Raw genomic sequence first — 24,088 nt, forward strand, 5'->3', positions numbered from 1 at the left:
TTTAATAGTACCGTATTTACTCGCATAATGATCGCACTCGCGTAGTGATTGCACCCCTGAATTTTGAGGTCAGAATTTCATTTCTTAAATTCCCCGCGTAATGATCGCACCCCGAACATGGAGCCGCCTGGTGGTTGATCTGCAGTCATCTCGCAGCGAATGCATTCCGACGAGTTCCCAACCTAGTCTAGTAACGTTGGAGTTCCCATGATTCCATGCTTTGCGGCGTTCGCCATTTTGCAATTCGGCAGCGTCGTAGCGTGCTTTGTGTTTTTGTGCGAGTTTACGCCATTTCACCATGGGGCGGTATGCCAGTTACACCGCCGCGTTCAAGCTCAAGGCTGTCGACTATGCACTGGAGCATGGCAACCGCGCTGCTGGTAGGCATTTCGGCGTGGACGAAATGAGGATACGCTATTGGAAGAAGCAGCGCGAGAAGCTGATGGCTACGAACAAGACACGGCGGGCTTTCCGTGGACCCAAAACGGGCAAGTTCCCTCGTCTTGAGGAGGCGGTCCTAGAATACGTGAGGGACCTGAGCAAGGATGGTTGTGCAGTGTCATTAGAAATGATACAGACGCAGGCGCGCACAACTGCCAGGAAGCTGGGAATCGCCGCAAAGGATTTCCGCGCTAGCTCCGGTTGGACGACTCGCTTTATGCGACGGAATGGACTTTCCCTGAGGTGGTGGACGTCGTTGTGCCAGCGGCTCCCAGCCGCCTATGAAAGCAAAGTGATAGACTTCCATCACTTCGTCACTAGGCTTCGCGAAAAATGCGGTTACCTCATGTCGCAAATTGGAAATGCCGATCAAACTCCACTGACGTTCGACATGCCCCGGAATACAACTGTGAACGAGAAGGGTGCTCGGAGCGTCCTCGTGAAGACGTCTGGCGCAGAAAAACAGCGATGCACAGTCATGCTTGCTGTGACGGCCGACGGGCGGAAGCTGCCACCATACGTGATCTTCAAACGGAAGACTATTCCGAAGGGAAACTTTCCCCGTGGCATCCATATACGTGCACAGATGAAAGGGTGGATGACTGCAGACCTGATGGTCGACTGGATCAAGACTGTTTGGGGAAGAAGACCAGGAGCATTTCTGCTTCCCTCGCTTCTGGTTTTGGACAGTTTTAGGGGTCACCTTGTGGACAGTGTGCGTGCCAAGCTGAAAGAGCTGCGCACGGACATTGCAGTCATTCCTGGCGGCCTGACTTCGCTGCTGCAGCCTCTCGACGCGTCTTTGAACAAACCGTTCAAGGACAACGTTCGACGACTTTATGCTGAGTGGATGGCGATGGGCCAGCATGATTTGACGCCGAGCGGAAAGATTAGAAGGCCATCCGTGGAGATGCTGTGCTCGTGGATCACAGAAGCGTGGAGCAGTATCCCCGACGAGGTAGTGGCTAAGAGTTTTAAGAAGACAGGCATATCTAACGCTTTGGATGGAACGGAAGATGACTTCCTGTGGGATTGTGAAGATGCTCCCAGCGACGACACTGCCGTTTCCGATGAGTCGTGCAGCAGTGAAAGCGAGGATGGCGAGGATTCAGACTTTGATTAGAGTACTGACGAAAAAAAATAAATGGGCATTGTGCACTCCATGTGATGCCTAATGTGCGTGTTTATTGCGAAGGCAAGCCTTACTCAGCTTTTATTTTTGGTTGTAATCGAGATATATGTTCTAAGACGTCTGACCTGCAACTTGTTTGCGTTTTCGGTGCTCAAAAATTTTTTGTAGAAAAATTACCCCGCGTAATGATCACACCCCGAAATTTGCGTCAGTATTTAAAAAAAAAAAGTGCGATCATTATGCGAGTAAATACGGTATCAGTTGCAAAACTTTCCATATGGCCCATGTATAAAACAACGGCGGTTTTGATTGTTCATAATTTGGGTGTTTACGGATAGCGGCGGCATCCATGTCCATTGAAGGAAACTGCATCTATGTTGCAAACGTTCAGATTGTTGCCAAATGCATAACCGCCTGGAAAATAAAATTAGCTGAAGAGAGCCGATACAAACAGTTATTAAACATAACAGCGGTACAGATAATTAAACAAGAAAAGAAATTATTTTCAGAAGACAATGGCAGCAATAGAAAATAGCTTTTTTTGGCCACTTCTAGGTGGTGCCACAATTCATAACCACTTGAAGAATGCATTCTAAAATTAGCCACTTTTTGAAGCAGAGCTTTCCAACTGGTCTGATCAAAAACCTCTGATCATTAGCAGAAATGACAGCTTGCCACCAGTGTTTAAGATTGGAATGCAGTGTAGCTTCAGGGATTTACGTCAAAAACTTGTTCATGTATTTATCTTCTTTTATGAAATTGGTCAATGCTGGTGGTGCTTTATTTCGTTTTTTGATCTCTTCTGCTGATGAATGCTGTGTCCTCGGTGAAAATGGTTCCTTCATGATTGGAATGTGATACTCTACCACCGCATGCCAGCTTCTATCTGTCCTCAGCAGAACTGTACATATCATATTGCATGTAATCGATTGCTCGCAATAATTGCATTTTCTTTGAATTTGCAAATGCATGGATTACCTTCTGAAAAAGGTGGCATTCTCAATAGTCTGATTCCTTTGCAGCGACAGCTGTCAAATAGCCATGACTGCAAAAATAGAAAGTATGCAGGGGAAAATATAATTTGTGAATTAAGGGTATGGGTAAGACTTTTCGGTTTAAACCGAAAAAAAAAAAAAAATAGACCGATAAAAGTATGCGAATGCTTTCTAAAAGTTTGGTTTAAACCGAAAAAGGCCAGTATTTTGGCATGCACACTGCGAACTCTCGATGACTGGAGAAAGCTATAACAAAGTGTTCAAGCCAGGGGCATAACGAGATAGTGGGATCGTTGGTTTAATTAGAGCGGTTTTAAACCGAAAAAGGCCAGTATTTTGGCATGCACACTGCGAACTCTCGATGACTGGAGAAAGCTATAACAAAGTGTTCAAGCCAGGGGCATAACGAGATAGTGGGATCGTTGGTTTAATTAGAGCGGTTGAGCATTTTGAGGCAATGTTCATGGCCTCACGAATGATGAAAGAATGGCAGCCGCGCTTCTCGATCCTCATAAGCATGTCAAGTGTCTGAGGAGGGGCCTAGAATATTCTAGCCATGTGTAACCAAGCGACACGGAAAAGGGCCCTGTTCTCGTTTTCGCAACACTTCTTTGGTAGTTCCCGCTGTTTTTGCGAAATGGTTGCTGCTTTCGGAGTTCATTTCGTGTTCGGCAGTGAGCAGCGTGTCACAAGGATGGGGAGAAGTTTCTCGAGGACTACGCTTGCGAGTTTCTGGACTTTAAAGTTTATACTTTACAGAGGGGTCACAGAGGTAACAAGGTCTGCCTTGTCTGCAAGTGCTGTCGTGTGGAAGTTAGGTCCGACCAGGGCAGGGAAGCGGTGCACCTTGCAGACCATGTCAAATCCGAATGTAACATCAAACTGAAAGCAGCTCACGGCAGTCCTGGTAAGTTCTACATTATTTTAAATATATTAGGGAGTGAAAAGAAAGTGCTTAAGTTCTCCACTTTATTCATCACAAATACTTCGATCTGTACTTTAACATTACCTAATTTCTACAGGACCCTATTAATTTTAGCTGTCCCTTCCGTCGTCGTTGATTCATGCTGCCGAAAAACGGAAGAGCATTCAGGATGTTGCTCACGAATTCTGCAGAGCGCTATGCCAGGCTGCGATTCCCTCTGCCAAGAAGGCGGGCCTCTGGGGGAACTATTTCGCCTCGCCACGTTTTATGACCGCACTTCACGCCAGAGCCACGCGCATGCTCGCTTTCAAAGTCCTGCCTCAGAGTAACGCTTTAACTCTGACCGTACTTCTCCAAGACATTCTGTATACATTTGAAAAAAGCTTCAGCCAGGTATCTATGCTTGTTTCAGACTCGGCATCATATATGAGAAAGCTGTATCAAGATCTCTGTGAGTCAGGTCTCGAGTTCACAGGCCTTCATTTGAGCGACGCCTGCCAACTTCTGAACCACTTCCTTGCTGAAGGCCTGCGTGTAGAAGGGTTTGTATGCATTCATGACTTTGTCATGCATGTCACGGCGATGCTCAAGAGCTTAAGTGAAATGATAATTGAAATAATATTTTGAACCGTCGTTTGGCCTACCCTACTATGTGGTTTTCCTTTTATGAGTCCCAATGTGCCGTCCCAGATTACTGGCAGCCTATTCTTGCCTTCTTGAGAAGCTCGATGCAAAGGGGGAAAAGTGCAAGAACCTCCGAAGTTTCATGTCCAGCAGGAAGAAAATTTGTGAAACAGAACACAAATACAATGTTGACTATATTGCATATAAGCTAGAGTCAGAGGACACTTTTGTGTGCGATGTGTATTCTTTGCTAGTTGTACATCTCGGAGGTGACCTGACTAGGCGGGTTGGCGATAATGAAATCAACAACATTGATGTTGACAGCCTGCTAGACCTTGTAGAGGAGAAAACGCGCTGAGCTCACAGAGACATTTCTGTCTTATTGCAAAGCCGTTGCGAAGAGTGGGAAGATAGCGTGTCGAGGAACGCATCTGGTTTCATGACATAAGCAATTCCACCACAACATTCTGGTTTAACGTTCGCATGGTGGATCCAAACGTAAAAGCAGAAATGTCAAGTGACTTCTCAAATTATGAGCCAATTTTCGTCCTTGTCACAAAAAGCACTGAGCAGGTGCAGGTGCTCAGTTCTGAATTCTGTGAATGCAAAAACTATATAGTTCCCGAGAAAGTGCCGGCGCTTGCATTTTGGCGATCGCACACTGATAAGTGGCCTGCCTTAGCTTCTGCACCACTTCACCTGCCGAGCCTGCCGGTGTACAGCGTGAATGTTGAGAGAGCTTCTCAAAGCTCCGACTCATGAATAGACACCAATGGGCACGACTTAATGAAGGGAACTTAGAAAGTACATGTGTATTCATTACAACAAGATGAAGTAATTTACGCAAAAAATTGATTGTAATAAATATTTCAGTTATGCTCCTTTGTCTAACATTTCAATTTATTTTTGCATATGCATTTTGTCATAACGCTCATTTTCATCATGGCGATAACATTTTCTTCCAGAAGCTTAGCTGTATATATGACCAACTGTACATTAAATAAAAGTGAATGAAACACATACAAGAAAAAATACCAAAATGAACTCTGATGTCACTTTTAACTGTACACGGATGCCACTTATCTCACCAAAAAATAATAACTCTTCAGTAGAAAATAATATTTACCAAAAAAAGAAATCGGAAGTTGTGCTTGGAAATAAACACAGCTGAAATTTTAAGAAAATAAAAACCGAAAACTCCAACCCCTAAATAAGAGCAAACAGTCCCGGTCTTTGCCATCAAGCAGCCTCTCTAAGTTGTGGTCACCCTCGCTTAGCAACGGGTTTCATTGCCTGTGCAAGTACCACAGTTGAGGCTCAAGCGGTGTCAGCTTTGAGTGTTTAGCTAGCTTGCAGTGAGCAAGATGTGGAAAGTGAGGAAAAACTAGTTTTGGTGAGGTCTAGCAGAAGATCCGGGTCACAGCTTGTATACTTCTTTTCTGGGCGAAGGTATTGCAGTGAAGTGCCTTTCTAGCTGCAATCCACACACAGTTAATGTGCACCTAAATGAAAAAGATACTTTGTATTAAATGCTGGGTTCTACTCTGTAGTAGTGTTGCTTGAGCTGATTATTATGTAATGGTGGCTGCTTGGTGAGCTGCATTGGGGCCTGTTCCATGTCCCAACTTGTGTTGTCTCTCAACTGCACATTAATGCATTTCTTACTTTGCTTTTAATAAAAGTATTGCAGTGTTTTTAACTTTCTAGCATATTGCAGTAGCCAAGAAAAATTTACTGTAATTTTGGGGGCCACAAAAGCAGAACGAGTTAATGTGGGTAATAATTAAAGCTATTGCTAATTAAGAAAGTTTTCCTTATTTTTCATTCTAGCTCAATTTTTTTATTTCATTGCTGAACAGGCACGCAGAATTGTGTTCCTAACTGTAGGTATTCCAAACCTGTACTTGTCAAGGCATTGATAGTAGGTAGTATCAGCTCCCACCACTGTAGCGAAGGGCCTGCGTCAAGGATGTCCCCTTTCCCCACATTTGATGTGCCGTAAGCACTGAGCGCGGGCCCTGCGGCAGGCACACACTGGCTTCCGCTTCCGTACTCGACCAGTGAATACGACGAGGATCACCGGTTGCCGGGCCTAGCCTTCGCGGATGATCTGGTGCTAACGGCGGAGTTGCAGGCGGATATGCAAGCTCTGCTGGACGTGTGCTCCGCCGAAATAAAGCAGCTAGACCTGAGGTTCAGCAGCCGGAAGTCTGCCGTCGTTTGGCTGGCGGGAGAAGGGGCGGAAACAGCGGACCTCGCATTGGGGGGGGGGGGGGGGGGGGGGGGGGGGGGGGGGGGGGGGGGGGGGGGGGAGGGGGGAGAGTATCCTGGTGTGCAGGGCATACCCTCGGGCGTACCTCCGTTGATGGATAAGCGCAGGAGCGGGCATGTGCGATCTCCACGAGACGCATCTTCGGCAGGCCGCTCTGAAGGCGCAGTCCATACTTCGTCGCCGCTGCCTCTGGGGATACAACCGCTAAAATCTGTGGAAGCTGGTTCATGTGCCGGGCCTCACATTCTCCAAAACGGTGGTGTGCCTCTCGGCAGCAACACGGGATTGGCTGGAGCGGCGTCAGCGAGAGGTGGGCCGCACCGCGCTCGGATGCCATGGCCGGGTAGCGAACGAGGCCATTCAGGGCGACCTGGGGTGGTCGACCTTCAAAGCCCGGGAGGCAAAGAGCAAGTTGGTTTACCTTGGCCGCCTGCGGTTCCTGTCCCGAGACCGGTGGGCTCGCCGGGTGTTTGAATACCTTTTTTCAACATGCATCCGGACGACGTGTACACGCCGTATATACCAGCTAGATAAGGAATTCGGCATTTTCCAGCAGCTGATTGTGGCCGACACCGTGACCAGGTGGACGGTTGAAGTGCTTGAGCGCGTACAGCTAGCTGAGCGAGAGGTGTGGGCTGCAAATATGGAGAAAACGTCCACACTTACCTTCTACCGCCTGCACAAGACCGACATCGATCCTGTGACTTTACGAAAACAGCGGTGCTAGCAGCCATGTCCTCAGAATCAGTTATTGACGCAGCTAGTGGTCAAGAAGCGTCAGAACGAAGTCATCATCGTGACGCAGGCGCCTTCCTGGTCTCATCATCTTATTGGAGCTGCTTAGCTAAGATTACATACATACCAGCTATACCGAATGGCACGTTCTTTGTTTTTCATCTGGGGAACGGAGGATATTTCGGTCAATACATACCGCATGGAATACGCCAATAGACGCGGTTTGCCTATAAGAGTAAATATTTCGTGAAACTCAGAAAAAAAAAAAAGCTTTCGGATCGAGCTACTTAGGACAGAAAAAGAAGTTCATGCAGCGATTCGTGCCCAGAGGCCAAACTGATTCAGACACTGGTCTCTGTTACCAGCAACTGTGTTCCTTCTGTTTAATCTCGATTTGATTCAGCGCTGATGGACCCGAAACAAGCAGCCGCGCCTTCCATCGAGCCGATGGCTGGTATCCCGGCATCGAGTCCGCGCCCAGCTCTCGGCGCGGTTTCAACGCGACGTCACAGGCATCATGGGAAGAAGGAGCGGAAGCACCATGACAGGGCGCACTCACTGGAACTGGAGGACGCCGACGCAGGCGGGTAAGTTGGCTAGTGGGACACTCAAATAATTTCATAAGGCAGTCAGTAATGCGATGGAGCCACTAAGCCTAAACTTCGTGGCTGTTTTCATTTTATGCTTGTTTTACACCCATAGCCGTATAACTGTCACTGTGACCTGTAACGTGCGCATGATTGTATAGGGTCGCTTACTCTTACCGCGGACAGCTAAGCGAGCGGGCGGTCGCTCTCTTCAAAGCGTAATTGCGTCCGGGGCTGCTGCACATGAAACGAAGTGGCACAGGCACTGAGGGACTTGGAGGCGCCCTTCGCGTGGCTTGTGTTATATCGTGGTTTCCGTTTCGAAACCATCGCCCCTTGGGGCGCTGTATTATTGACAGTAAGTCTAACGTCGGTCCGCGTCTGCGTTCGAGTCTTTTTCTCTGAAGGCCGCCGTCCCAGCGTGCCCCAACGTGCTCCGGCGTGGCGTTCGCGGCGGCCACGTCGATGCAAGATTTTGGCGAGGAAAATCCACGTGCATCTTGCCTATACATAAGTGAGGAGATTCTACTCACTTGTCCACTACACCTACTATTTCTGCTGCCCTATCTTCAAGCAGAATTTTACCACTTTGCTGCTTTTCGACGCAACTGCAACGTCGTCTGCCTGATCCATCGACGCTACTGCGGCGTCTTCTGCACGGCAGTCCCGAAACCCTGGTTCCGCCTGCTGCTTTTTCAAAATGAACATGGCAATTCTTCCGCCACCATTCTTGTCATGCCCCGACGTACCGGCTATTCCTAGACCTTAATGGCGACGTGTTTTCCAAGTTTACGTCGACGCCGGCGCCAAGACCGCTACTCCGGATCGCAAGAAAGCGCTTCTGCTCAACGCGCTGGGGGTAGAAGGTATCGGATACCGCAGCCTCGTCGAGGAAGAGACGCAGGCTGGAACCGAGTTACTGACAGGTGACTCCGAGGCATCGGAGCTGGGGTGGAAGGCATCAGTATTTACTGCAGCCTCGTCGAGGAATAGACACAGGCTGGAACCGACGTAGGGACAAATAGTATGTTGGAGTCCAAAGTACAAATGTATAGCTGGTAGAGAAAGATAAGCCAATGGGCGAAATAAATGAATAGGTGCTTTGGACAATGGTTTTTGATAAGAAGTTATTAAATAAATGGGGGAATGCTACTGTAGCGACCCGCAGCCAAGGAACATGGGCCCGGGGAGACCCCTCGTATCTCCCCTGGGAAGTAGCGGAAGGGATAGGATGTATGGAAGGGGAAGTAGGAATGACGATAAGGTTATAGGAATTAGGTGGGGAATGTAGGCAGTGTAGGATTTTGATTGATCAATTTTGATTCGAGCTCCCTTGCGGGCCTCTGTAGAGGGCGGGCACGTGCTCTTAGCCGAATATGCAGCCCTCGGCCTCAAGATCATTCCACCACAAGGCGTTTGCCGGGTTTCCGGCGTCTGAGACAGGTTCCCTACATGAAGCCGCTTTTGAGTTTCCCTGTACCCCAAACCCGCCCCCCCCCCCCCCCCCCCCGACTCTACTTTAGGTACTATGGAGGTAGATTTCGCCCTCCCGTTCATCCCTACTCCAAGGTGCTCAAGTGGCTAGATTTTGGTTTCTGGCGCGCGCTGATGGAGACTCTTCCCCAGTTTTCGCCCGACATTGCACGTTGGATGGTATATCAGTCAGGGTGAGCAGCCCTGAAGTCCCACCTGTTGCTACATGCTTACGTTGATCTATTCGCTCAAGAGTAGTGGCGTTTCCTCTATAATCTTGTAGATGAAGGCACAGGATGCGAATTCGGTCGGTACGGGGTATGGGGGTGCCCTGTACTTGCAGATTGAAGGATGCCGGAGGTGATCTGGGGCATCTACCCGGGATTGGGACAATAATGTATTCAGACTTTGTGGCCGAGCAGGATAGGCCGACTGTTGCCAGCTAGGTACCAACGCGATCGCTGGCTGTCTGCAGTCTCCTCGATCTGGCCGTCACTGCCGTGTGTAATCCACAGAGTGAGGTCGTCGGCGTAGAGGCTGTGGTGCAAGTGGGGGATGTCTGCCAAAAGACTGGGTAGGCCAAGCAGCGCAATATTGAACAGGAGTGGTGAAAGCACCGAGCGTTGGGGTGTACCCTGGCTCCCAGGAGAGATGATGGAAGGATCTCCTGGGCCGGTGTCAAGTTGCACTGTGCGGTTCGTGAGAAAGTCGCGTATATATGCATCCGTTCGTTGTCCCACCACTAGGGTCTGGAGAATCTGCAGAATGGCTTCGTGCGGACATTGTCAAAGGCCTTCGCGACGTGTAGACCAACTATGACTTTGGTGTCCAAAGTGTGTGCCAGCACCTGATGCTTGAGCAAGATCATGATGTCTGGGGCCGCAAGGTGCGGTCGAAAATCAAACATCGGGTCTGGGTGTAGGGGATGTTCTTCTAGGTAACGAAGAAGACGGGTCTGAATTAAATGCTCCAATGGTTTTTCCCACGCAGGACGTGAGAGAAATGGGGCGGAGGTTCGAGAGAGTGATTTGCCCGGCTTGGGGATGAGACAAGGTTGTTGCATTTCCACTCTTACGGGATGGCTCCCCGCACCCAGCATTTTTGCAGAAAGGGTGTGATCGCATAAATCGAGGCGTCGTCGAGGTTCTGAAGCATACGGTTAGATATCCGGTCCGACCCTGCGGCTGAGTTTGTCTTGAGACGATTGAGTACCTCCAGTAAAGTGATGGGAGCATCTAAACGGACGTTTTCCTTCCCCTGATAAGAAGGGAGATGATATCACTGTTTCCAGGCGGATGTAGGTGCCTACTAGCTCTTGTTTTAGGGCATCTGTGGTGCCGGAAAATGGGTGCAAGATACGCTGGAGCTGCTGGCGAGCTCGGAACTTGCTCCCCTCAGGGTCGAGAAGGTGATGGAGTAGTTGCCAGGTGCTTCTGGTGTTTGGAGCCTTATCCATCTGGTCACATATATTGTGCCAGTTTTGGCGTGTAAGCTCTACGCCATAGTTCTCAATATTGGTATGTACTCGGGCGAGCCGTCGTCGAAGATCCCAGTTGACCACTTTAGCTGGTCGCGTACGTTGTCGAGTAGGCTCCTGCATGACAATCTCCAGAACGTAGTGGTCGCTTCCGAATGTTTCCCGAGTATTCCACCAGGTAGCTGCTATCCCCGGTCCCATAAAGACGAGACCCGGGGTTGTGTCCAGCGAGACTCCCATTCCTTTCCGAGTGGGTTGGGTGATATCCGTTAAGAGGTTCAGATGAAGTGTGTGCGAATCGTCCCAAAGAAATCGTCCCAAAGTGGTAACTCCATGCTTGATGCCGAGCGTTGAAATCACCGAGAATAATTAGAGGTTACCCTCGCGCTAGCTGCTGTACTCAGAGGAAAAGTGGCCCGAAGACGGCCTCGCGAGATCAGGGTGGGCTGTAGACGTTGAGCACGAAAAGGCATTGTCTGGTTGCACGAGAGGGTCTGAGGAGAATTTCGAGAAGGGATGTGGTCTGGGAAAGTGGGAGTCTAGCTCATGTGAGTCGTAACGTTTCGCCTAACTAGAATAGCCACCTGGGAGTTTGCTCTTCCCGAGGTGTAAGTCCGATATCCAGCCAATTTCGCGTGTTTCTCTGCTTCTTTAAGGGCAAAGATTTCAGGGGCGTCGCTCGCGGTAAGGAACTGCTGAAGGACCGCGCTCTTACGCGTGAACCCTCTGCAGTTCCATTGCCAGATGGTAGTGTTACCCGAGCGAGCCGCTATGATTAGGTTGGGAGAACTTGGGAGTGGACGTCGCTGGGAGATTAGGCGTCTGAACCGGGAGTGGGGTCAAGCCTTCATGCTTTCAGAGGGAGTCGATTGCCTTACCAAGAGATTCTAGCTGTAGAGCAAACAGAGCTGAGGGTGCGAAAGGAGTTCTCAATATGCTCCTCCAGCGATTGAATACGGCCTTGAAAGAAGACGCCCTTTGCTTCGAGGCGCGCTATCTGTGCGTGTATGGCTTCCGTTTACGTATCGCTCGCGGCAAGAGCCTTACGTTTGTGGGCAGTGCCAGCTGGTGCGGGGGAAGTAGGAGGAAGAGCGTCTAGGCGTTGCTCGATAGTTTCGACTCTATGAACCAGTTGTGTTACGACGGCCGTGAGGTGTATAATGGCTTGCTCGAATGCGTGAGAAATAGGAGTCCCTCCTGCGTGATTCCGTTCCCTCAACGGTAGGGTCCTCTGAGCAGCGTCACCTGACACCAGATAGCGGAATTATTGTGGCAGTGGTTTTGCCGAGTCTTCTGAAGTTTTCGATAGGAAGGTTTCTGTTGTCGTGAAGTTCTGCTTGGATAGTTACATAATCGAGACGGAGATCAACCCCTCTGATTACTCCTCTCCCTGAACAGTCGTTTGGTGCACAGTACACTGATATTCCGCACGATCTTTGGTCAATGACAAGCTCTTTAAGATGTATGATGCGCTCAGCAAGTTCGACGTTTGGTGTGCAGTAAGCGAAAGTGTTTTGTAGGTAGTTGGCTTGTATAAGGTCTTCATGCCGGATGGAATCGCGGGTGAAGTTTGCTGCCGTGCAGATCGCTTCGAGCAGTTGAAACGTAGTTGTCTTGGAGAGTAGTAATCCTCCTCTGGGGCGGACGATGAGCTTGAGCGTACTGCTAGGCAGGTGGGGCTGCTCGGAAGCTACCGAGAATCTAGCGAGTTGGCGTCCACGTTGGCGAGGCGTAAGCGCGTCTGCTACCTTTTCACAATCGGCCGGAACCTCGGGGGTCGTTTGGGACGCTGGTGTTCCATCATGAGAGCCGGGAACTTCGGGTGCGAGTGTCCCCTTCACTGTTCTGGCTTCCCGGAGCTTATTCACCTTAGTCAGCCATTTACTAGCTGCAAGTTTTTCGGGCGTTAGCTCTACGCCTTCCACAGTAACCTTCATGGCGGCAGGCGGCGCGTGGGCTCGCTCAGCGCCCGCTGCAGCCGCGGCGAGGAGCATTAGGCCTAGCAGAGCATACGGCGTGGTCGCGGGGAAAATCGACCGTAAATGGTCAAAAATTGTTGCACGTATTTCGCAATGGTGTCCCTAGGATTCTGACGGCGTTAGAATCCAGTAGCATCGATGATAGTACGCTGGAGTCGCACTGTCCGGGGTTGCGACAAGGCCGCCACCGCTAGTTAGGGGTAGTGATCGATAGTGATAGTGGTAGTTAGTGAGTGATGATGATAATGACATAGATGACTGACTATGATGTCATCACCTGGTGACATGACAAATCCTGACTTCATAACCGGATGTGTCTAATAACCGAACCTCACGTCATTATGACGTCACATCCGGTCATGATGTCACGACTGGTCATGACGTTACCAGGCAAATCACGCATATACGAAGCTGACCCCACCGGTCGTCCGATCCAGGCTTCTGCGCGATGCTTTTCATTTGGCACTTCCTCGAACGCCGCAACACACAGCAAATAGAAGCAGACGCAGTATAGCAGGCATCAGCGGCGTTTCAAATTGGTTTACAGGAAAGAAAAGGCGCAGTGTCTGTCACTATTCTCCGCGGACATTCTCCGAGCCGTAAGGAAAAGGAAGAAGGTGGGAGTGAAAAAAGAAAGAGAGAAATACGTGCCATAGTGCAGGACTTCGGCTTGATTGGTCCTAGAATTTTTTATTATCGTGCTTCATAGATGCCTGCTCAATAAGTTACGATATAAAATAGCGATACATGCAAGTGTTTTTCATGCGACGGGAGACGCGGGAGGAGGACGCATGCGTTGGGAGGAGCATAGCATCACTTCCCGATCGTCTTCTCCGATCACGCGTGTCCTCCTCGCTTGTGTGAATATCATAAATATCCTGGAATGAATGAATGAATGAATGAATGAATGAATGAATGAATGAATGAATGAATGAATGGTTTATTGAGGACTCGTTTGTCCAGGACAGAGTTGAAAAATCCGGATGGTTTCCCTTCGAAACGCATATGCCGCGCGTTTTTTCTTTGATAGCTTGGGTCGGGCGTGGCTCATTCAGCCTTTGACATGTGATCCTCTGTCTCCCTCAGCCGCACATGAGTACCCTTAACAACCTACATTAGAAGTCGTTCTGCATCACGTAGGTTACCGCTCCATTACCTGGGTTTATTTTCAGGTTCCAAGAGTGGCCTCCCCTCGGTTTTCTTGGGCCGTTGCACTCATCTGACCCGTTGCAGTCGTATCAACCATCGCAACTTGTGAGTTTTGCGGGTATTTATGTGGTGTGCTTTTGACACGGCGCGTGCATTCCCGCAGTTCTAACCAAAGCAGGCGAAATGCTTCGAAGGAAAGCAGGAAAATCTTGGAAGAAATCGAATGTATCTACGGCACGAGCGAGTTGCAAAACCCCAATGACCAATGTGGCCGTGGCAGGTGTGCGATCACTCCTGCGTTGTGGCGAAGCGGCGCCCCATCAATTATTTTGCGCATGTTCGCTGTTGAAATGCTTTCGACATACGGCCATTAGCAATGATGACTGCGTCACCATACGGCCGCACGCTCACTTGACCTCTCTGATGACCTTTCTGCAACAAAAAGCAGGTGTCCAGCATACGGGACGGACGAAGAAGGCCCCCTGTAGATTCTCTTGATAAATACATATGCAAAATTGCGCTGAAGTTACACATAAATGTAGTTTTCCTTCTGACTCGAATTTGCATGACGGCCTCAAGCATCGTCAGAGCTATTGGACAGAATTACACAAGTTGATTTTTTTTAACATTTAGAGAGTTTTATTTTAAAATTTTGAGAGATACGTTTGTGTGTCCTGTGCAGGAAGCTTGTACTTTATATTTGCTTTATAGAGTCTAATGATTAGACCGTAAATTAAAGTTAAATAACCAGATTTTTGTTTTAGGTTTTAATGGGTGATATACACAGATTTTAGATATAACGGCAGTGAGTTGGCGTGCACTTCCACGATGAGTTTCTTTTTGCGCATCTTAATCGACCCGAAATATATACTGTCACAAATATTGTCGCAATTTGAAAGTACCAAAGACTAAAATGGGCAAACAAGAAGTGAATTAAGCAACCAACAGCAGCATCCGTGCTTTCGCATTACTCCAATGCAGATTCTGCAGTGCTCTTTAATTTTTTTTGTCTGCATTCCGGTTCCCCGTGGGTCCACAGACCAGGCGCACCGCATCGGAACCGGTAGCGGGCCAGGAGCAGGCGGAGGACCAAACCTTCGCGAGTTCGGAGCCCCACCCTCCGGACGCCATCCCGGATCCCGGAACCGCAGAGTACCTCTCTCTGGCCATGGCCCTCGCTGCGTTCGTCCTCATTGTGGCTCTGCAGTTGGCTTTTGCAGCTCCTCTGCCCCACCAGCAGAAGGTAGCCCAAGCCCAGCGGGAGTCCCCCGTCTGTGTCAGCGAGCAGTGCCGCCACTACGGGAAGCTCCTTGCCGAAGCTGTAAACACCAGCGCATCTCCATGCGACAGCTTCTACGCCTACGCTTGCGGGAGGTGCGTGTGCACTTAATGACGCGTAGATAAAGGGGGCGCATTCAGATTCACAGTTGCACCCTAAGCCCTGTAAGCTCCAAGAACTCCTGTACCTGTCACAACATACTAAGTTATGTACGCTGTATTCCTTAGTTAAAAACAAGCCCATTGACAACTTCGAGGTCACATGGTCATCTACTGCCCTATGAGGATTCGATATCGGTCGTGAGGCCAGGCGGCTATTTTTGATGGTAAGCTGAATAGAGTCCACTATGCAAGGATAACTATCTTAATTTGACTAATTAGTACTGGTTAGCGGCGCATCTTATTAATTTTTGCATGCTGCAGTGTTAAGTGCGCTGTTGCAAGAAAGGAAACAAATTCACAAAAATTGTATAACTTGCGAACATACTAGTTTGGCGTAGTTTATCTCGGTAGATGTAGATAGCGTTGTCTCTGTCTTCATCAGCTGTTGTTCATATCGATTGACGCAGAGTATTTCAGCCTTCGACAACTTCCGTGATGGTCCAGGCTCTCAATCTATTTCAAAACGGACAGAATTCACCCGGATCATACGGTTAAACCACTTCACTCTTGAGTTACCACTGACGTCAGGAGCATGTTTAATTGAGGCAAACACGAAGAGAAGAAACATTAAGACACCTGTATTTACGGGAACCGCCGACCACACTCGGTGCCCAGTTGTCCCCCGCTATCTACGAATTTGCAGAGTTATGCTTTTGGGGGGAAACGGGGTATGCTGCCCACGATACCAGCAGCTATACGTAGATATGAATCCCTCGCTTTCAACGAGCCACGCGAACCTACCTCCGTGACCTAGGGGCAGAGTGTCTAACTCGGTACCCCGGGGTCCTAGAAGGCTGCATTCGGATGTCAGCGTGCCATTTTAATGATGAAGCCTCAGTTGGCAGTAGCTGACAAAGCGGCAGGTGCTCAAAGGTCAAAGGTCGAGGAATACACAAATTCGAAGTCCCTGGTTAGAACTTGTGAAGTACTCCTTCTGCACTGAAATAAGAATATACCTTCTCACAAAATAAAACTGGGCCCAATATAACAAAAAAAAAAGGGGGGGGGGAAGAAATAATGTATACGTTATCCAAGCTTAGAGATAAATGGTTGCCTCTTCGCTTGAGGGCATGAAACTGATCAGAACACACGTCGCCAGGCAATGATGCGCATTCTTTGACGATGCAAGAGAAAAAGAGATGGACTTCAACCTTAGCACTTGCGTATTAATTATATTAGGCGTAGCTCACGATGTTTTTGCTGATAAACATTTTTTAAGACTACATTACTACGATGGAGATGTGATACAGAATGGACTGAGCAGTCAGTCAGAACTTTAATGATATTGAGGGTGCCTACAAAAGGTTTTGTGAGAAAAGGAGGTCCCATGGCCGACGATTGTTAAGGACCTCCAATGCAGGATGCTCAGTGACCCGAAGTGGCAGCATGCACAGGCAGGTGAAATTCAAGGAGGGAAGAGTCGAAGACAATGGCAATCGGTGGACATAATGTTAACGCTTGGGACATGTTTCTTTTTTTGTTATCTGTTTTAATTTCGAGCTGCATGCAAGGGTCCGAAGGTGTAGAAATATAGTCAAGGATAAGGCTTATCACCAATACCTACATTTTTTATTTGTGTTTTTCGAGCATATCGTTAAGCGCTCATGGTACGCAACCCCCCTCCCCCCCCTCCATTTTTCTCTTCCCATAGTCGATTTGTACAAATATATTACCGTGAAAAGCCATTGAGACCCATGCGCTACGTGCAATGTTGCTGGAGACACAAAGGGGCAACGAATGGGGCCCAGGTCGTGGCCTCTTACCAGAATGTTCCTATGGTAACATTGTACTACGTGCGTCAACTGGGAAATCATTTTTGAACACGAGGTGATAGTTGCGAACATTTATTTTTACTATTGCACTGTGGTCAGCGTGGAGGCGAAAGTCAGGGCATGGTTATAAAGTAAGCTATATATGCAGGGTGAGCAGTTAAATTTAATCAAGCCGTCAAAACATTCTTAGCATCTTATCTCATTTAATCTAATCTCCAGATATGCTGACAGTAATTCCGGAAAGTAAATTAGAAGCAATTAGGAAAAATTCAATAATAATAGTCATGGATAGAATTGAGGCTTCCGGAAGTCTGGTTACATTAAGCTGTGGCAACGGCTAATGCAGCATAATACTATGTAGTGCTGGCGGGCATAAAATGAGGTGATTAATGTTAGCTGCAAGCTGGTTACCGAATTTTTGATAAATTTTTAACTACTAAAGTAGTAGTTTGGCTGCAATTAGAGATTTGTAACCAGTCGTTATTAATAGCCATACAAAGTTTCTAAATTGAAAAGCCTGATTACCTACGGAGCCATGGCCTAGCAAATTTTGGCAGTCTCTTGCCGAAAAATGCCCGCTGCCAAAAAACCCCGCGCGCGCAAGAAAAACAAAAGCATGCATGTGTCATTTGACCGTCTCTTTTCCGCGTGGGCGAGAGCAGCGAGCAGCGTCGAGCACTATATTGCAGGCGGGACAGAGTAGGTCGCACTTTCACATCGTTGGGAGAGTCGTCATGCGAGCGGGCTTTTCTACAACGGGCGTCTATTTGCGCAATACAGTCATAACTTATCAAGCTACAGCCACGAAGGTAGTCGCGTTTTGAAATTACTAAGAACTGACACTGCTATTGCTAATGGTTAGCTACGGATATCTAATTGCACTCAGGTGCCTAACTGTAAGCTAAATATTTATAAGAAGTTATTTAATTAACCGATAGTTATCGTTATTCATTTGATTGATGATGTCCTCCTTCACGAATGATATTGTTCCGCTGAATTCGTCTTCGTACATAAAAAAACCCTATTCTTAAAAATGTGTGGCGGTATTCTGTGAAACGCCTCGCATAGACATTGCAGAGACCAAAGGTAACGCCATGAGGTACTGTCTTCGTAAAACTTTTAGAACCCAGGGTGTTTACCCCATGCAATGGAACTCATTTAGCACTCGCAGAACACCTACCTAGAGGAGAGGGCAGGATCAAAGGTAGCCATACCTTCAGCACATTTGGAACGTTAGATATGCATTACGTGCCGCACTGTTTGGTTCCTAAGCAAGCCACCTAGACTCTAGACTTTTTGCAAAGGCTGTGCGTGAACGACAGTGCTGTCTGCGGTTTGCTCCAGAGAAGGCGAAAAGAATGAATGTGTTCTTTACTGAAATAGGCGCGTTATTTAAGGTACGACAATAACTGAATTGTTGTACGTGTTTTTCGTCTTTATCCATGTCTCCAAGATGGAACGCGTTGCACTCCAGGAGTGGTGAAGAAAGCGTGCTCGCGGAGTCCTGGGGTCAACTGGCAAGGAGGGCCGCTTCTCGGCTTCGGATGGTCCCAGATCCTACGGGAAATCCCAAGCCCGTTCACAGAGCCTCTCACTTCGTATATGTGAGTCGTGCTTCGCGCGTTAACGGAACTCTAGAGTAACTTAAATACCATTTGCTGCCAACCGAAGGGTAGCACGAATGTTGCGTGCCATTTAGACAGCCTTATAGGCTCGTTAATTTTTTTCTTTGTCATAACCGTACCACGTTTAACTTCCCGCAAGTGACTCATGAGGGAAATTGTACTTGAGGCCTCAGCAAATTTTGAATGCTTAGGTTTTGTTTACGTGTTCCGGCATCACACGATACACTTAATACTCGATCGGCTTTACATTTAATTTCAATCAAAAATATTACCCTGGAAATTTGCATCGATTCAATAATGGGTAATTCGTGTCGCTGAAGAAATGTTAAGCGTAAGTATCAGCGCTAATTTTTTTAGTTCAGTCCAGATACCTTCAATTTTCTGGTTATGACTGCGAGTGGCCAGGATGAATTTTGCAGTCTGTATAAATGCCTCAATGTCGCGAAAACAGGCGAATTACTGGCACGTCTCAGTATAACGGCAAGTCTTGTGCGCGTTTAACCCCCGGGACAATTGTAGAGACGATACTGCTAATTATTTTTTTTAAGACAAAAGAGGGCATTAAGACAAGGTAGATGCTTGGGCATGTTGGTTAGACATGATCGGTGCAGCGAATTTACGACGGGTCTCTGAAGCCTATCAGGCATGTGTTCGACTGTCTTTACAAGCCAACACATCCGGCGACAATCCTCTGGGGCCGTTACCGCTAGCGGACCGCAGCGTCCTGTCTAGCGTCATGAAATTATAGGAAGGGTTGACGTTGGAGCGGGGCGCTTTCCTGGGCATTTTGGGTCAGGTTAGGCTTCGCAGTGAACATAAGAGGACAACATAGGGCTCCTAACCTCAAATTTTGAGGCGCGACGGCAGCGCCAGAGCGCCTGCCGGCAGCGGAGTCGCGGAGTGCAGCAGGCGCGACAACGCGTTGAGCAGCAGTGCCGAAACGTGCGTCTTTGTTCAACTGTTCGCAATGACATCTTCGCGAAAAGCAGGAAGTCATTACTATTGTGTTGTGCACTGTCACAGCAGAGTGCGCAACACAAAGAACCGCAGGATCCGCTGGTGAGGTTTTATCGCTTTCCAGGCAAGGGGTATGAGATGCAGAGGCGCGAAGCGGGGATAGCTGCGGTCCGCAGAATCAAGTATCTCCTTTGCTGTAGTGTCAGTTTAATTCGTGTCGCTTAGCAGTACTTGTTATCGCAGTTGTTTCTCAGACTGATTTGAAGGCTGCAACCTTTTAGTGCGTAGCACTAGTAGCCGCAATCTGGGATTTCACCGATGTCTGTCCGAAGCCGCTCACTCTCGCTCTCTCTCTTCGTGAACTTGAAGTGGAGAAAGAGGCGTCCGTGTGCTGTGCGATGTCAGCGCACGTTAAAGATCCCCAGGTGGTCGAAATTACTCCGTAGCCCTCCACTACGGCTCCTCTTTCTCTCTTTCTACTTTCACTCCCACCTTCCTCCCTTCCCTTACGGCGCGGTTGCGGTGTCCACAGAAAACAAGTGAGACAGTTACCTCGTCTTTTCCTTCCTATAAATATAAATAAATCAGAAAGAGAAGGTGGCGACACGCGCGTCGCGCGGCTCAGCATTGAGGAGGCGGAGCGGCCGCACAGCCCTCCACTACGGCTCCCGTTTCTCTCATTCCACTTTCCCTCCCACCTTCCTCCCTTCCCTCACGATGCGGTTCAGGTGCCCACAGAAGTGTGACAGATACTGCGCCTTTCCTTTCCTGTGAACCAATGTATTATTATTATTATTATTATACTCATTTATAATAATAATAATATTATTATTATTATTATTATTATTACTATTGCGCTCATCTTGGCGTCGCCGCTCTCAAGGCATTCTTCTGTTTATGTTTCTTCACGTTGTCCTGGCTCTTATCATCTTCGACCCGTGCGAGGCCAGGGCATGCTGCTCCGCTTTCTGACGACGTCTCTTAGCTAGACGTTCCTTTCTTTGCTACGGTATGCCCGCCTCTCGTTTAGCCTTTCGTTCGTTTTAGAGCGCAGCTTTTTGGCGCTTGTTCCTGCGTTTCGCGCCGGCGTCGCCGTCGGCGTTGTCCCTCGTAACCAACTCCGCAGCCGGGGCAGCGCGCGCTCCTACCACCACCGTTCGCCGCTGCTTGTACCCTCCCCCTCTCTCTTCCTCCGTGGCGGCGTCCGCGCGCGTTCTCCGACTGCTGCACGCGCTCCTGTCGCCACCATTCGCCGCTGCGAACTTTCCCCCTTCTTCCTGCGTTGCGGCGACGGTGTTCTCCGGTTGCTGAAGCGCCGGCTCGGCATCAGCCGATCACGTGCTTGCATCCTAAGCCGAAACGCAGAGCCTCCCGTTCACTTGACTCGATAGCGGCGTCAGCGGCATCAGTCAGTTGCTGCTATCATTTCAACGCGAAACGTTCCTATGGGCTCATGGCTGCTTCCCACGACCTCCTGATAACTTAATTGCTCTGCTTGCTCCTCCTCCAATGTCAACCCTGTGCGGCGGCAATCAGAGCGCCGGATCGTTGGCAGCAAATCTCGATATGTGCACTGCCCGAACCGAAGCGCATACCTAAATCTATCGAAAATCTGAAAAAGCTGATGAGCTGCACTAAAATTTCGCATTAGGAAGTAACGTAATCGTCGGCAATTTTTTCTTACGTTCAACGGCCAACTGGTAGGCGACAACCTCGGCGTCTGACGAGTTGATATTTTCAAATCTCCCTTGCCCCTTAGCAGCGGCCTGACTTTCTTCAACATCGCTGTCTATGGAGAACACCGGGCTAGGCTGTTGTTGTTGTTGTGGCTGTAGGAAGAAGGAAAAGAAAATGCACGGGCCTGCTACTGTCTCTGTAGCTGAGCTACCTCCGCTGCCTCATGCGGACAGAAGCGAAAATATAGAAGGAAGGAAAAAAAAGAGTGAGAGAAAGACGCGCGCCGTTCACCGCCTACATTTATACGCGCTACACTATATCCTTACACATGCGCAGTAATGCGTGCCGCTTCTGCTCCAGAAGTGGCGGCCCCGATGGAGTGACGATTATCGACTCCTGTCGTTACCCGGCTCGTCGCAACTGCGGCGAAGGGCCACGGCGGCTGCAACGGCGAGGCTCGCCAGTTGTTGTTAAGAACTTTATTTTTCCACCGACATAGGAGGCCCACTACTTCCCGCCCCCAGCACGCAGGCCCAAGGGAGGGAAGCCGGGTCCTCCGCGACTAAAGACAGGCGAAGTGACAGTGTTTCTTCGCGGCTTCAGCCGTCAGGCGGATAGCTTGCTGCTGGTTGGCGGGGGACTCGCTCCGCAGTATTAGTTCCCAGGCTTCTCTAAACTCTAAACTGTGAACAGTGACGTCATTTGCTCCTCGAGCATGCGCAGTACGGTCGCTCTAGAACCACGCGAAGCCAGCGAGAGTGTGGCCAGTGTAGCTCACGCTACAAACATCTGATGCCCCGACCCATGGCGTTCATCATAACCTGATTCGCTTTGGGACGCTTAACCCCATGTAACTGAAGATAACATACCATACCATAACAATGCAATACAAAAAGCTCTCTCTCGTCTGCCTTCTTAATTCACCTGAAATTCTAACGTTTAATGCAGCATTAGTTTATGTCTTGTTCGAATTCCTAACACTGCGTTCGCAACTTGCGATATACAGACATGCCTGGCGATTATCCGAGTGCCGAGGATTCCCGAAATCAACAACCTGCTTGCCAAAGGTAACATCACATGGCCAAGGCACAGCGACCACCCGGACTTCCTCGGCTCCCTCTTCTACATGTCACGGCAGCTGTTCGTTCCCGTGGCGTTCGACGTAGCCGCCTTGGAGACAGAGGGCCCAGAAACACCGCCGTCATACAAGTACCTAACTCTGCACTTCAGCCAATCACGGCGTTTTAAGGAGCATGTCAAGGCACTGGGGAGCCTTCGACGGTCGGGCCAGCTACTTGGTCACCTACGTCTCACATACGAGACGCTGACTGGAGGCGGAAACGTAAACGAGAGCCGGGTGAAGGAACTAGCGAGCCACTACGACTATCTGGAGGACTTCTTCCAGGACTACGAGAAGGCGGTAGATTACGTCACCAGGAGCGACAACGTATCCTTCTTCCTGCAATACACGCCTTCTGTGCCGAAGGATCGCTGGGACGCTGTTATGAGACAATACTTGGATGTGTCTCTCCTCCAAGAAGGCAGCAGCAGTAAGCTCCGAGGTGGTGTGGTCATTCAGGACGTGGACCTTTTCGCGACTCTCTTCGACGTGCACGCCAAGCACGGTGAGTTCTTCACCAATGACGTCGTTGGAGGCCTGTGCGTGCAGACGCTGGCGGAGTACGCTAGCTTCGACATCCTTACCAGCCTGTTCGGCAGTCCCGCTGTCGCCACTCAGCGCATCTACGACTCGTGCTTCTCGAATGCGTACAGATTCTACGGGCACGCCATCGACGCTTACTTCCACCAGCCGCTGAGCCGCGAGGTCGTTGCACTCCGACACGTGGCCACCATCGTTCACGAGACCTTCGACAATCAGCGACGCGGAGGAAAGATTCCCAACGCCATAAGCTGGGGCATTTTTAATACCTCAAATAGACACCGAAATTTCGATTTTGCTCTTTCCGGCTTGGACAAACTGAACATGAAGGCGCTCACTGAACATTACGAAGGCTACCCTAACATGACCGACAGTCCAGTATACGACTGGATACAGCACGCAGCGTTCGCCTCTTCTACGGGCCGTGTCACTGCAAAGGATCCGCTTGCTGCAGCCATGAGCAGTGAAATTCACCGCTTGGCTGGCAGGTTTCAAAACTTTCGCCTAGCCCTGGCGCACATGGAGGAGCCCTTCTACGCCCCAAACGTGAGCGCCGCGGTGCTGATGGCAGGCGTGGGAGCGCGCTTGGCCGCGGCGCTGTTTTATGACCACGTCGAGACTAGCGGTGGCCCCGACGGTACTAGTGGTCCTGAGAAGCTCTACGCCGAGAACCACGAGTGCCTCTTTCCTGGAACTGGCGTTTTCCCGGACCACGAAATCCAAGGCGCTGTCGCTTCTGTCGGCGTAGCTTGGAATGCTTTTAAAACTGCGAACTCCAGTTCCATGTCGAACACTGACTGGCGACGCGTCGGTGCTGGCGGAATCGGTTCCCTAAAGGAAGCCGAGCTATTCTTCGTTTTCTTCTGTTACTTGCACTGCGGGAACAGGGACGGCGAACGCATGTGCAATGTGCCGTTGCAACACAGCGCAGACTTTTCGCGCATGTTCGGATGTGCTAACACGTCTTTCATGAACCCGAGGAAGAAGTGTGAAATGGTTCGGTAGCGACCGTTGTGTCGTCTCCTATTCCGCATTGTAGTGAAGCATATGCAAGTGTGCTGGCTACACTTTTTACCCGCCGCGCGGCCTTGTCATTTCTGCAGGAAAATATATTTGTGTGAAAGTAATAAAATATATTGTGCCGTGTTTTAACGCGATAGCGTTTAGG

General features: G+C 49.3%; 1 protein-coding gene across 1 annotated transcript; it reads left to right on the forward strand.

Annotated features, from left to right (window-relative positions):
• Positions 1-7,571: 7,571 nt before the first annotated feature.
• Positions 7,572-24,023, forward strand: LOC146178391 (uncharacterized). The gene is made up of 5 exons (XM_084579686.1): positions 7,572-7,711; positions 13,813-13,894; positions 14,829-15,163; positions 18,455-18,605; positions 22,267-24,023. The coding sequence occupies exons 1-5, from the start codon at positions 7,572-7,574 to the stop codon at positions 23,923-23,925; spliced, it is 2,367 nt and encodes a 788-aa protein (XP_084435812.1). The 3' UTR covers positions 23,926-24,023.
• Positions 24,024-24,088: the final 65 nt, after the last annotated feature.

This window comes from Amblyomma maculatum, chromosome 9, assembly GCF_055883805.1.
Source record: "Amblyomma maculatum isolate TAMU_Amacu chromosome 9, ASM5588380v1, whole genome shotgun sequence".
Taxonomy (NCBI): Eukaryota; Metazoa; Arthropoda; class Arachnida; order Ixodida; family Ixodidae; genus Amblyomma; species Amblyomma maculatum.